The sequence below is a fragment of the Octopus bimaculoides genome, chromosome 8, assembly GCF_046866305.1.
Source record: "Octopus bimaculoides isolate indiv1 chromosome 8, ASM4686630v1, whole genome shotgun sequence".
Lineage (NCBI taxonomy): Eukaryota > Metazoa > Mollusca > Cephalopoda > Octopoda > Octopodidae > Octopus > Octopus bimaculoides.
This window is the reverse complement of record NC_142935.1, coordinates 32,191,580-32,207,017: the sequence shown is the minus strand read 5'-3', so window position 1 is coordinate 32,207,017 and position 15,438 is coordinate 32,191,580. Positions and strand designations below refer to the sequence as shown.

The following is a 15,438-nucleotide window of genomic DNA, read 5'->3' as shown; positions in this document are numbered from 1 at the left end:
AATCCTAGAATTACATATTTGCAAAATGAACTTCCTAACCACAAAGCTATGGTTGTGCCTATAACTTTCTACGTGTTTAATATGTGTTATCTTACATCTGTTGTAAAATTAGCTTATCTAAAACTAATATATCATTTCATTCTTATTTTAATAGGTCCTGTTAACATTAGTTACTGTCAAAGTTCCAGCATGCTGCTGTCAATTCTGTCAGTGCTAACAGCTGTTTCAACTTGCATCATACCAGCATCTGGGCTGCAAACATGTCAGACTGAAATTCTACACAACAGTACGGTTGATATTGACAAATATTTAAACAAAGAACTTCACATTCTTGCTACATTCACCACAGCCCCACCAGATGCTCTTTCAAATTGCATACTTCAATGTTGTAATCAAAGTAAGTAGATATTTTATTGATGTGCATGTTTTATTCTATTGGTTTCTTTTCTTTTTTGGCGGGTTTTTTGGATGGGGGGGTCACATTCTATACTTTGTCTACTACATAAGTATGATATGCGAAGAAAATCATTAGAATATTCACATATGCGCACAATATATATATGCATGTATATTGTGTATATGTGTGCATACATACATACATACATTTTAATGTGTGTGTGTGTGTGTGTGTGTGTGTGTGTGTGTGTGTGTGTTTTGCAAGGAAAGAAAGTGAGGCTAAGATAATGAGAGTTATTCAGACAGAGAAAGAGAAATACTTATTGAAACAGAGGTGATAAAAAAAGATGGGAAGAGTGAGAGAAGGAAGTATGATGTTAAAAAATGCTATCTTGTAGTGAATGAAAAATAGTTTTTTGATGGAATCACATAGATGGAACCTTCTATAATAAAGAGATTTGAAAACCACATTTTGAAAATAATATATTAAAATTGGAATTTTTAAGAATTTCAAGACAGTCTAGAATTTAATAATTTTTTTATAGAAAAATTATCATTTCTAAATAATAATAAGCAGCTTTCTTTATTATGGCATATATGTGTCATTAAATATAGAATTTGTTAAACAACTCTTACGGTATTTATTCAGTTGTTCATTAACCAAATTTTTTGTTCTATATTTTTAGGTAACTGCTCATTGGCCATTCATAATGCCACTGATAATTATAGGTGCACTCTGATTCATTGTGTATCTGAAGATGCCTGTAAACCAATTCCATCTGATGGTAGTGAAACAGTAAAAACTATGAGAAATAACACCACAACCACAGGAAGTTTACCTGAAAACCAAAGTCAGACCACTGAATCAACTTCGGATTCTTCCACAACTGCATCTGGAATCAGTTGGTCAACAAGTAGTAGAGGTATTTATTCATTCATTTACACTTATATAAGGTGCAAGCATGGTTAAGTGCAGGTGTGGCTGTGTGGTTAAGAAGCTCATTGACCAACCATGTGGTTTCATGATCAGTCCCACTGCCAGGCACCTTGGGCAACTGTCTTCTACTGCACCCCTAGGCTGACCAGAGCCTTGTGAGAAGATTTGAGAAACAGGAAGGATGCCTGTCATATATATGTATATATATATGACAGATGTGACTGTGTGGTAAGAAGTTTGCTTCCCAAGCACATGGTTCTGGGTTCAGTCCTACTGTGTGGTACCTTGGGCAAGTGTCTTCTACTATAGCCATGGGTCAACCAAAGACTTGTGAGTGGATTTGGTAGACGGAAGCTGAAAGAAACCTGTCGTATGCATATATGTTTGTGTGTGTGTTTGTGTGCATGTCTGTGTTTGTCACCCCACCATTGCTTGACAACCGGTGTTGGGGTGTTTACATCCCCATAACTTTGCGATTCAGCAGGCAAAAGAGGCTGATCGAATAAGTATCAGGCTTTCAAAGAATAAGTCCTGGAGGTCGATTTGTTTGACTAAAGGTGGTGCTCTAGCATGGCCGCAGTCAAATGGCTGAAACAGGTAAAAGAGTAAAAGAATATATATATATATATATATATATATATATATATATATATATATATATATATATATATATATATATATATATATTTATATATAGATGGGTGCAAAAGTAGGTATACAATAAGTATCATATCAATGTTATAATACTTAATTCATTAAATTCATTAGCACGTTAAATTAGCCTCATTTTTTGATCTCTTCAGTGTCACTAATCATAACTAAACATATATTATAACTATAATAATACTATAATAGAGCTTCCTTTATTTGCTTGGTTCGTCAATATTCCTGTCTTAACAAACTGTCATACTGTTGTTTAGTTATATTTTACATCCAGATGTTACCTTAGAGTAAAACACTAGATTTGATGTAAAATAAATAAGACATTGCAATCAATAGGAATTAAAACAATGTGTTTACATTGAACAAAATCCTTAGATATGCTGATTTTAAAAAAATAATTGCATTGATTATTCTATTTGTATCAGGATAACATACATGGAAATCTGGTCGTGAGTCAGTTTTGATAATGTAGATCTATGCAGTGGTATAGTAATAGTTTGGACTGTGTTGTGTGCTAGGAAACTGTCTGCCCATCTTGCTTAGATGTCACATACCTTTGACTACAAGATATCAGAGTGAGTTGAATGGGTGCAGCTGACTGGACATTCAACTAGTTTGGGCAACAGTACCTTTTAGTACTGGAGGCACACACACACACAAATACTAAGAGAAAGAAATAGAGAGAGAGAGTAAAGGTGGAAGGGAGACGGTGAAAGAGGGAGAGAGAGAAAGATATTAAAACGTCTGATGTCAGCAAATAGGTCAACCTCAAATCAGCAACACCAAATATGTGGGTGCCAAAATGGCTGTGCCAGAATGCCACATGTCCTTAAAGTAGCCACCTCGTGCATAAAGTAATTGCCCTTCTATATCTATGAAGTGAAGCTACTGTATGGAACACACCGCCTTTTATAGTGTGTGTGTGTGTGTGTGTGTGTGTATGTGTGTGTGTGTGCGTGCGTGTGTGTGTGTGTGTGTGCGCGCGTGTGTGTGTGTGTGTGCGTGCGTGCGTGTGTGTGTGTGTGTGTGTGTGTAAACATGCTGAGTGAAATAATGTCACGATTAAAGAGTATCTGATAAAGAAGTCAAATGCATTTAATGGAATTTGTATCAACAGAAAAGGGCAATATTTCTGCCCCCTATGCAATATATCACAGTGACACCATCTCTATGACTCCATCACAAGCTGGCAAGAGAGAAGAATGAATGAAAAGGAGTTTTTAACACAAAATATCAAGACTAATTAAATATATCCAAGTTATCATTTCAAAATTTTGTTCTTGTTGGCAGAACTGTTAGTATGCTAGGCAAAGTGCTCAGTGGTATTTTCTCCATCTTTACGTTTAGAGTTCAAATTCTTCCACGATCTACCTTGACTTTCATCCTTTTGGGGTCAATAAAATAAAATACGGCAGCGAGCTGGCAAAATCGTTAGCATGCTTGGTGAAATGCTTAGTGGCAATTCATCTATCTCTATGTTCTGAGTTCAAATTCCACTAAGGTCCATTTTGCTTTTCATCCTTTCAGGGTCAGTAAAATAAGTACCAGTTGAGTACTGGAGTTGATGTAATCGACTTACAACCTCCCTTAAAATTAGTTATTTCTAGTCTGGGCAGAAGGCCTTGAAAATTTAGGGGAAAGGGTGTTAGTTGATTATATCGACCCTAATGCATAACTGGTATTTATTTCATCGACCCTGAAAAAAGGATGAAAGGCAAAGTCGACCTCAACAGAATTTGAACTCAGAACGTAGCAGCAGATGAAATGCTACTAAGCATTTCACCCGGTGTGCTAACAATTCTGCCAGCTCACCATCTTACCCTCCCTCAAAACTGCTGGCCTTGTGCCAAAATTAGAACCCAGTATTTTGTTATTGTTATTCTTAATGCTTAATGTTCTCTTTGTATTGTATTCACCTTCTCAAATACACTGCATTTCTATTTACCCGGCTTTTTTTTTTTTTTTTTTTGGAAAACCTGGCATTTCTCTTGAAAGTTTCCATAAAAAAACTACATCTGTAGAGAATAGCACCACCAGTTCATTTGTAACAATTACTTCAAATTTCTTTACAGGTGACCATTCCACTTCTTCACTGCAATCCACAACGCAAGGTAGGTAACAACTCTAACCCACTAACCCCAATTTTAACTTTTCTAACAAGAATAAAACTGCATTTGTGTTTCATTTTCATAATAACTAAATCATTATAATAGGTTTAGTAAAACTGTCAACTTAATGAAATACAAATAATTAATTATTGTAAACCTAATAGCATTTTTCCCCAGCAAGTTTGGGTACTTTTTGGTTATCTCACCCCCATTAAGAAATTGCCATTAAAAAATTGGGTTATCTTCTCGCTAAAAAGTTGATTTTATGTGGCAACAAGAGATTGGATTAAAAGGGTTTAGATCCTTTTGTTTCAATACTTCAACACATTGTTGATGTTTGGCCCCCTTAATAGGAACGGTATGATTCGTTATAAAAATATTATCAGATTCAATAAGACGTTTAATTTTTTCGCTTTCCATGTTTATTGATGTTTTCATTTTGTTTTTTGTTTTATTGAGGGTTAAACAATTTTTTTAGTTGGGGAAGATAACCCAAATTTTAATGAGGGTGAGATAACCAAAAAGTAGCCAAGTTTGTTTGCTATGCTGTGCTAGGGAGGCATTTATAGAATAACTTCGCTTCTTACAAGATGTTGCATGAACATGACTAATAATTACTAATCAACAAAATTTATTAACTTCTTAAAAATATAATATGAGACTTTGTTTAACTTCAATCCTTAGTTACTTCAAATACATACAAACTTAAATCATAAAATATGTAATTATGCAACTAACTTCCACTCCCTAAAATTGCTGGCCTTGAGCCAAAATTTGAAACCATTATTATTACTATTGTCTTAAAACACTTTATTATGATATTGTTATCAAGTCTGTAAGAGTGACACAGATGGTAATGCTCTGGAAAGTGATTAATTTCATTGATTAATGAGTGTTGCATTTTATCCCCCTGCTGGTCTACAAGAAATATTTTCTATAAACTGCAGCTACTCTAACACATCGGTTGTGTGTGTGTTTGTGTGTGTGTGTAGGTAAAGGATCAAGGGGTCACTAACTGACCTGCCTGAACTTAGATTTAAATAATTTACCAGAAATACTTCCGGGCAAGTTGATATTGAAAGGGATTCGAGCTGTTTCTGGATTTCGTATCTCTTACTACAACTTCTAATAGTCTTAAATCCTTCCTTCAAGTTATAAACTCCATCACTCATCCTCTGTTCCGTTTTTATTATATTTCACTTCTAAATATTGATGATAATTAACTTAACCAATCTTTTGTCTTCCAAACTGAATCTTTCTGAAATTCTTAGCAACTCTTACTAATGATATCTAATATGTTTCAAGCCTCGAGTCTAGGACGGTCTAAAAGAGATAAGAGATAATGGCACTGATCTCTCTCATCCCTCACTCTCTCTCTCTCTCTAACTCTCTCCCTCTCTCTCTCTAACTCTCTCCCTCTCTCTACAGATTAACATATATAACCTAACAAAATGTTATTTTTAAAATTCTATGATGGTGGTGGTAATGGTGGTGGTAATGATGATGATGATAATGATGATGATCTTTTCCTTTTTACTTGTTTCAGTCATTAGACTACGGCCATGCTGGTGCACCACCTTCAAGAATTATAGCTGAATGAATCGATCTCAGTACTTTTTATACTTCTTAAATTTTTTTATCCCATGCCTGGTACATATTTTATCAGTCTCTTTTACTGAACCACTAAGCTACAAGGGCATAAAAGCATCAACACCATTTGTCAAGCAGTGGTGGAGGACAAATGCAAACACACATACACACACTTATATACAATGGGCTTCTTTCAGTTTCTGTCTATCAAATCCTCTCAAAGTCTTTGATCAGCTTGAGGCTACAGTAGAAGACACCTGCTCAAGATGCCACACAGTGGGACTGAACCATGAACTACATGACTGGGAAGCAAGCTTCTTACCTCCCAGCTTCAAGAAGTCTACCCATACTTAATTATGTCGTTTTCATTTTTCCATGAATTCTAGAACTCATAAGGCTTGAGCATCACTCAGTTTCCATAGCATGTAAATGACTGAGATCACAAGACACCCCACTGAATGAGATGTTGGTCTGTTACAGGATCAAACTTCCTACCTATTGCAGGAACTCGTTTATGGCTGAGTGGACTGGAGCAATGTAAAATGGAATGTTTCGCTCAAAATCACAACACCCTAATTTTACAATCATGAGTGCAACACCGTAGCCACCAGGTCACATGTCTTCGCAACTTAATTATGCATTGGTTGCTTATCTAACTTCATTTGTTTGTCTTAGCTAAGTGAGGAGTGAGAAGAGACAGTGACCAGAAGAGTTGCAGACTTTTGCAGAATATTGAGACTTGTGTGGATAATGTCTAATTTGAACATCTGCAGGTGAATGTTTATAGGAACAATGCCAGTGAGAGGTAACCACCTGTTCTATCAAACAGAGTGAATTCCATCAGCAACTGCACCCAAGACTTGGTGATCATATTGAACTAGGCAGTACATTCCTGTTACCTTCTTTTGAGCCAAGCTATGATCAAATGCATTCCAGATTTGACCATTCCAATTTTTGAGGCGAATCTAAGACAAAATTACCCAAAGTATATGTCTCTCTATATCGAGCTTTCTTTTGTGTTTTGTGTTGATCTGTCATACAATCAATGTATCTTTCTACCTGTCCTCCCATCTATTTATTTATCTGTCTATCTATCTATCTATCTATTTATCTATCTATCTATCTATCTATCTATCCATTTATCCCTGTTAATCTACCCTACTCTTTTTGTCTCCACTTCTTTTCCTGTTTCAATTATCATACAGTAATCTTTTCTTGCCTGTTACTGTTTCCTTCTTTCCCTTCCCAATGGGCCCCACAAGCCTTTCTTCATCTATTTCTAGTGGTATTTATTCTCTTGAACTGGTCATTCAACTAGTCAGTCACACTTATTAATTTAAAGATTTTCTTCTTGTCTTTTTGCAGCTCTTGGTTTGCAAAGCCAACTGAAAACACTCTCTCTCCATACAACTTGTCCTAATTTCATTGCCAAGTCAAAAGGCATTTTATGTATACATTATACACATTTCTTTTTGTCGTTTACAAACTGTATTTTCTCTGTCGCAGTCTTTGCAACAGTTTTTTTCTGTCCATTTTCTATCACACCTGTTCATCTATACCTCAGCAACTTTCAGAGCTGACATCATCAATGTGAATAATATTGTCAGAAGGTGTCAAAATTGTGATGAAATTTGGGTGACATATGATGAGAGGTAGAGTATGTTTGCATTTATGCATGTGTATTTTTTATTTTTTCCTAAATTCCTTTGGCATCCCTCTGTGCCACCTTTTCCATTTTATATAAATATGTATGTATGATATTTATATAAGCATTACATATATATTGGTATTGCAGATTATAATGATTTTTTTACATCAAATATTGGTTACCCAATTACTGAAACATCTCAATCAACTAATGAAGCTTCGTCAACCACTCTTAGTGTTTCCTCCAGCTCAGTTCCATCTGGTCAGGATCAAACCTCAACAACTGAAAGTACATCATCACAAAATACAGACATATTTTCTACTAGCCCTGAAAACACCACCCCTCAAAATTCTATATTTAGTAGCACCACACCCAGTAATTCTACAACAGATGTATTCACTTCAAGCAGCTCTTCCAACACGACCACCACCAACCCTGAAGGAACGGCTACCAATTACAGTCAGTGAATGTATTTTATTCATTGTCTTCTATTAAACTATTGTTGTTATTTTGTTGTAGCTGATCCCCAGGTGAGCCTTGATCAATTAGACTTACAACAGTGTTAAATCCATGACTGGATCATCTCATCTTTTTTGATATCTAAAGTGTTATTACTTTTATAATAGTTTAGCTTGTTATAAGAGGAAGATTTGTCTACTATTTCTAGCAATTCAAGAGACTGTGTAAATCTTCTCTTCTCAAGCTGTCATTTTATGTTTATTCTTGTAGATATTGTAGATGCAAGGAATGAGACAGTTGGGTGCAGCTGTTTGGATGCTAATGGTTTGGCATGGCTGACTGGACATAGAATCCTTTTTTAACAACAGAACGTTTTGGCATTGGAGGCAAACACACACACACACATACATACACACGAAATATACACAAATAGATAGAAAGAGAGAGAGGGAGAGAGAGAGAGAGAGAGAGAGAGAGAGAGAGTGGGAAATTATAATTTATTAATTGAACATGAGTTACATAAACACTTTAACTTTCCTTATACACATAGAGAAATATGCTCACACACATAAAGAGCGAGAGAGAGGGGAGAGAGAAGGAGATGAGATAGAGAGAGCGTGGGAGATTAGATAGAGAGAGAGAGAGTGAGAGATGAGGGAGTGGGAGATGAGACAGAGAGAGAGAGCGGGAGATGAAAACGAGAGAGAGTGGGAGATGAGATAGAGAGAGAGAGTAGGAGATGAGATAGGCAGAGAGAGTGGGAGATGAGATAGGTAGAGAGAGTGGGAGATGAGATAGAGAGAGAGTGGGAGATGAGAGAGAGGTGGGGAACATTAAGGCAAAAGAAACCATAAAATGCTGGATGTCAAATAAATCAGCAACTCCAAATAGGCAGTGCCAAAACAGTTGTACCAAAATGTCTTGGGCTTGTAATTGCTTGTGCATAATCTGAAAGCATACTTGTTTTCTGCATGTTATATTCTTGTTTTTAATATTGATGTAACTAAGTGGTTTAGATAAAAAGATAAACATTTTGGGAAACCAATTTCATAAAATCCTTTGAATTCCTGCTTAAAACCATTTTGCTTCAATAATTTCTTGCTCAAACAAGGCGGTGAGCTGGCAGAATCATTAGCATGTCGGGTAAAAAGCTTAGCAGTATTCCGTCTGCTGTTACATTCTGAATTCAAATTCTACCAAGGTCAACTTAGCCTTTCATCATTTCGGGGTCAATTAAAAAGGTGCCAATTAATTATGCACTGGGATCGGTCTAATCGACTTAATCCCTTTGTCTGTCCTTGTTTGTCCCCTATATGTTTAGCCCCTTGTGAGCAATAAAGAAATAAATATATTACACTCTGCTGCTGGCCAAAGCACAAAACCCTGCATGTACCATTTCCATTCCTATCTACATTTTAATTAATTGCTTTATGAAGAGAAAAGCAGGAAGAAGTAGTCAATCTAATTAATCCCAGTATTTAATTGATAATTATTGGCAAGCTGGCAGAATTGTTAGCATGTCAGGCAAAAGGCTTGGTGGCATTTTGTACATCTTTATGTTCTGAGTTCAAATTCTGCTGTGGCTGACTTTGCCTTTTGTCTTTATGTGGGGTTGATAAAATAAGTACCAGTCATGTACAGGGGTCGAGATAATTGATTCACCCCCTTCTCCAGAACTTACTGGTCATATGCCAAAATTTAAATCCAGTGGATACTTATTTTATTGCCCTCAGAAGGATCTCTTTTACTTTTTGCTTGATTAAGTGATTGGACTGTGACCATGCTGGAGCAACACCTTGAAGGGTTTTTGGTCAAAGAAATTGGATCCCCCACCGCCACCAACACCACCACCACCAGTACTTAATCTATCAATCTCTTTTGCTAAACCAATGTGTTACAGAGATGTAAGCACCAAAATTGCTTGTCAAGTAGTCGTGAGAGTATAAACACAGACACAAACACACACATGTGCATATATATATACATATACACACACACACACATATATATGCGTGTGTGTGAGAGTGTGTGTAAGTGTATGTGAGTGTGTGCATGTATGTTTCTGCACATTGTGTGTGTGTATATATGTTTGTGTGTGTGTGTGTGTGTGTGTGTGTGTGTGTGTGTTCATACTTTATCACGAAATCCTTTTCTCAAAATATATCCACAATACCGACGACAGCAATATGAAGAAAATAGAAATGTTGACCTCTAAAATATGACACCAGCCATGAGTCTCTGAAATTTGCTTGTAAGAATTCATATTGTGTTGGTAAATACATTATTACAGTATCAACCAGACCATCAGATTGTTAGACATGTCTTTCAGTATATTAATACTGCTTTAAGCATTTATCATCTCAGCTGTTTTGACCCAGTATTTTAAAAATTGTTTTTCTTTTCTAATTTTTCACATCTCTTCTTTTCACCTTCCACTCATCATCCCCATTCACTGATTCTCTGTACCAACACAATCATCTGTCTTTCACATTTCAGCCAGCTTTCTTGTGCTCCACTTTTTTATGCAGCTTAATATTATGCACCATACAGTTCCTGCTCATTTCATCTTTTTCCAGCCTCTGCAGGTTTTACATATTCACTTCCCATCACTCAGCACCAAGCAGCATCACATTTCTTACACATTATTCCTGCTACTTATCTTTCATAGTATAAGAGAGAGAGAGAGAGACAGACAGACAGACAGACAGAGAGTTTGTTGCCAGATAGAAATGAAAGATAAACTCTAAATATATCATCAACCACATCTATAGCATTGGCTGGGGGCATGTTGCTATGCCACTGGTACTACAAAGCTTGTCTCTAAGAGGACTAAAGAGCTCTCTTTCTCTGTTTTGTGCTACTATTTAAGGTTCAATGCCTCTGCTCAACAAAAGGATTTGCCATCACTGCACCTTCTGAAACCCACGTTTGCCCATGTGATTATACAAACGCAAATCTCTCTCTCTCTCTCTCTCTCTCTCTCTCTCTCTCTCTCTCTCTCTCTCTCTCTCTCTCTCTCTCTTTCTCTCTCTCTCTCTCTCTCTCTCTCTCTCTCCTTCCTACCTTCCTTTTTATCTTCAATTAGTTTTTTCTTTCTAAAATTGTTTCAAAGATTTATTTCAAAAGCAAACATTTGTTTAACTTGTCTCTGTTTCCAAACCAGATAATTTTACTGAAAGTTTCAATACAACAACAACTACACTTATAAACAATGAAACCGACAGTTTGAATTCTACAATTATGTTTGTAACTCCAAATCTGTCAGAGAATGAAAATATCAGTGTAACAGATGATGTGAATGTTACATTTTCTCAGAGTAACGACACAGAAAACTCTACAATAGGTTGGTATCTATTAGTAATTGTATAATGTAGTAACTATCTATCTTTTTATAACAATATGATATTATCATAATTTATACACTACAGATAACTGCCATGTATGAATCTACGCAAATCTGGAAAACCTTAAAATTACAAGAGAATATCATCATATGATATATATAAAGTATATCTATATGATATATGTATACATACATTATATCTATGCATATATATATATATATATATATATATATATATATACATACATCGGTATGTATGTGTGTGTGTGTGTGTATATATATATATATATATATATACTAATATATTGTCCAACTTTACAGAACAGAACATGGACATTATGACAGGTTTCTTTCAGTTTCCCTCATTCAAATTCATTCACAAGGCTTTGATCATCCTGAGACTATAACAGAAGCTACCATGCAGTCACAGATGATTATGGAAGGTACTGCACACCAACCACATTTATTGTGCACCAACCACATTTACTGTGCACCAGCCACATTTACAACAAAGACTAGGAGCATTTTTTTTTGTCTGGCAGATAGAAGAGCTCTCTCTAGATCGTTTTTATGTTAAGTTACATCTCTCCTAGGTGTGTTGCCTTCTTACATATATGTATATATTTATACAAACACACCCACAAACATATATATATGTATATATATATATATATATATATATATATATATATATATATATATATATATATATATATATATATATAACTTTTATCATTCTTTCTTTTCTAATTTTCTTCAGATGAAGGACTAATGTCCAAAATGTCAAGACTCTTTCCTTTTTTTATAGCATTACACTAATACATTTGCTATAACTTGTCCACACGCCCATGTTATCTTCACTTTCTGCTCATTGCTGTGTGTGTGTGTGTGTGTGTGATATCAGTGTGTTATAGAAGGTAACATCAATGCAGATAAAACATTAAATATAATAAATAACAATAACAACAATATAGAAATTATCCTGCAGTAATTCTAATATGACACACAAGGTTCTGATATCCAACAAAATGCATAGATAACTCTGTCTCTCTTTCTCCTTCTCATTTTTAAAGATTTTGTAAAAGAGATTTTCACTCAAAGTATGAGGACCAATTACATATTGAAACGTTTAATATTTCTGTTCATTGTTTCAATCTCTTTGTTAATGTTATTTTTTTAATATTTAATCTTCACTCTGCATTGCTGTCAGCTTCCGTAACTGCAACTCACAACTTTTGAAATACTGTGTATTCCAAAAATGTCTGAAGCAAAAACGACAGCACACATTCCTTCTCAATAATTCATCCTTGATTTTTCCACAAGCATTTTCTCTCTCAAACATAGACTCAGGGAACTACTCGAAGATCAAATATTTATCTCTTTTATCTCTGTTTCCAACCAGATGATTCTACTGAAAGTTTCTATACAACAACAACTATACTTACAATGAATGAAAGTGATATTGTGAATTACACAAGTACTTATTCTTATCCAAATTCAACAAACGATAAATATATGAACGTAACAGTAGAGGAGAATACCACATTTTTTCAGAGTAATAACACCATAAACTCTACAATAGGTTGGTATCTATTATTCATTCTATAATGTAGTATCCATTCATTAAGATTTTAATGGTTGGAGCTCTTGTGTAAGGAGGTAGGTAACCCTCGGGGGTGACCATTTCTCCCTTGAGTCTTTTCAATGTAACCATTTCCTCAATTTAACAGCATGTTTACTAATGACAGTGGATTGGGGAACCGGTAGAGTATTGGACAAAATTTCTTGTGGCACTTGCCTTTTATATCTTTTCCTTGTTTCACTCATTAGATTATGGCCATACTCACTCATATTGCATATATATATATATATATATATATATATATATATGTGTGTGTGTGTGTGTGTCTGTATACATACACACACACACACACACACTCAAACACACACACAACATCTTTCAATTTCCTTCTACCGAATCCACTCACAAGGTTTTAGTCAGCTCACAGCTATAATAGAAGACACATGCCCAAGGTGTCATACAGTGGAACTGAACCCAGCATCATGTGGTTGGGAAGCAAACTTCTTACCACACAGTCATGCCAGTATCTATTTTTAAAGTTCTCAGTTCAGATGCTGCTGGGGTTGATTTTACTATTAATGTTTCATGGAATGTTAAAATGAAACTGATCTAACTTTTATCCTGATCCTAATTCAGGCTAGCATTTTACAGTCATGTCTATTGATGTAATGAATATATAATTCTAAGCAACACATCATTCTATCTCACATTTCAGGCCTATCATTGTCAATTAGATTCCAAAAACTCTGTTCCCTGTCAAAAGAGGGCCAATGATAGGAGGTAAAATTTGAGCTCAGAATGCAAAGAACTGGAACTAATACTACAAGGCATTTTGTCCAATACTCTGGCAATTCCAACAATCCAGCCTGGAACTATTATTGCATTTATTGACCCTCAGAAGGAGGAAATGTGGAGTTTACCCTATTGGGGTTTGAGCTCAGAGCATAAACAATCCAAAACAAATAATGCAAAGCATGTTATCTAACACTCTAATAACTTTAATAAATTATTGGCCTGAGCCCAAGATAAAAATAAATGCTATGATTATTTGTTGTTGTCTTTTTTGTTTGATATTGTGTTTTTAACACAGCAAGTCCATCAGAGATGTTATTTCTGCAGCAGTTGGCCTATCAACTAAGTATATACATCAAGTGTGACACAGATGGCTTTGATATTTCATTTGATATTATAAATGTTTTAAAGTCAACTTTACATAATACAGTTCTATATTTAAGAGATGAGGAATTATGTACATTATTTACATTTGACAGATATTTGTCCTCATTTTGTTTGTTGTTCACACAACGTTTCGGCTGATATACCCGCCAGCCTTCATCAGGTGTCTTGGGGAAATTTCGAACCTGGGTTCTCGTTCCTAAGGTGTATTTTTCAATGTTGTTATTATTATTATTATTATTATTATTCAGGTCACCACTTGGAATCGAACTCGGAATCTTGGGGTTAGTAGCTTGTGCTCTTAACCACCATGCCATATGCCCGTGGGCATATAATAATAATAATAATAATAATAACAACATCGAAAAATACCTTAAGAATGAGAACCTAGGTTCGAAATTTCCCCAAGACACCTGATGAAGGCTGGAGGGTATATCAGCCGAAATGTTGTGTCAAAAACAAACAAGATAAGGACAAATATCCATCAAATGTAAATAATGTCAACTTTACATGATGATTTTTTGATTTTAAGAAAAGCAATACTTTATACTTTATTTACTTTTCAATTTGTAACTTTTATTCCCTGTAATTGTCTTTTGGTTGTCTCTTTATTTTTATAATTATTATTTGTCATTAAATTTCTCTTTTGATTTATTCTGCTCACATTTTATATACTCAAATATTGCTTTTTTTTTTTTTTTTTTTACTCTGCAGATTCTAACCTCAACCAAAATGTCACTTTCTCCAAACAAGAAACTTATTTGAAAAATGAAGCAGATTCAAATAATACACTAATGATAACTGTTCTAATCGGGACTTTATCAGTCGGAACTCTTCTCTTTGTTGCAGTAATTGTTGTCATCAGCAAAAAAATAATCGATGGCTGGCAGAAACGACATTATTCTAGAATAGATTATTTGGTCAATGGCATGTACAACTAGATTGATTTAAGATATACATACTCATGCTCAGACAAACACATATATGTTCATATATATAAGTACATATGTACATACTATATACATACATACATGCATGTTAAAATCATGACTAGTCTTCCAACTAAGACAGTATAATTCTTTCATATTTATGTGTATTCTTTAAATTCCTTTAAACCGTTATTTCTAATTGAAATTATGACCAAACTGGGGTTAAGGTTAAATAACTGTGATAAAAGCCAGAGATCAAGAAATATATTTTTGAGGGACTTTTGGTGAAGATGACACCAAATCTGATGACATATAAGACACTTTTTTTTTATTTTCAAAAAATGCCTTTAAAAAATCCCCTCACATCCCTCTAAGGTTTAATGCACTAAATACTAATTTTCCTGGATATGTGCAACTGCAACTGAAGTGCATCTAATATACCTGTAAGCTTTTTATGCCATCAATTACAGTAATTATTTTTTTGATATTTTCTTAAATCAATGTCACTCAATATGGTGAAGGATTAACATGATGGAGTGAAATAAAACATTAGGGACTTGGACAAAATGTCTTGAGTTTATTTTGTAATAACCTTTTCTGTTCTGGG

General features: G+C 34.8%; 1 protein-coding gene across 3 annotated transcripts in view; it reads left to right on the top strand.

Moving 5' to 3' along the window:
- The window catches only part of LOC106881283 (uncharacterized), a 36,566-nt gene extending 21,168 nt beyond the window's left edge, over window positions 1–15,398 (top strand). For 2 of the 3 annotated variants that reach the window (XM_014931614.3, XM_089356325.1), the window contains exons 2-8: window positions 155–397; window positions 1,083–1,319; window positions 4,069–4,107; window positions 7,490–7,801; window positions 10,965–11,144; window positions 12,547–12,726; window positions 14,617–15,398. In XM_014931614.3, the coding sequence (XP_014787100.1) occupies window positions 190–397; window positions 1,083–1,319; window positions 4,069–4,107; window positions 7,490–7,801; window positions 10,965–11,144; window positions 12,547–12,726; window positions 14,617–14,843 (1,383 nt within the window). In that variant the 5' untranslated portion in view covers window positions 155–189 and the 3' untranslated portion in view covers window positions 14,844–15,398. The remainder of the gene's footprint in view (window positions 1–154; window positions 398–1,082; window positions 1,320–4,068; window positions 4,108–7,489; window positions 7,802–10,964; window positions 11,145–12,546; window positions 12,727–14,616) is intronic. The other variant, XM_089356326.1, reaches the window with a different exon arrangement.
- The last annotated feature ends 40 nt before the right edge of the window (window positions 15,399–15,438 follow it).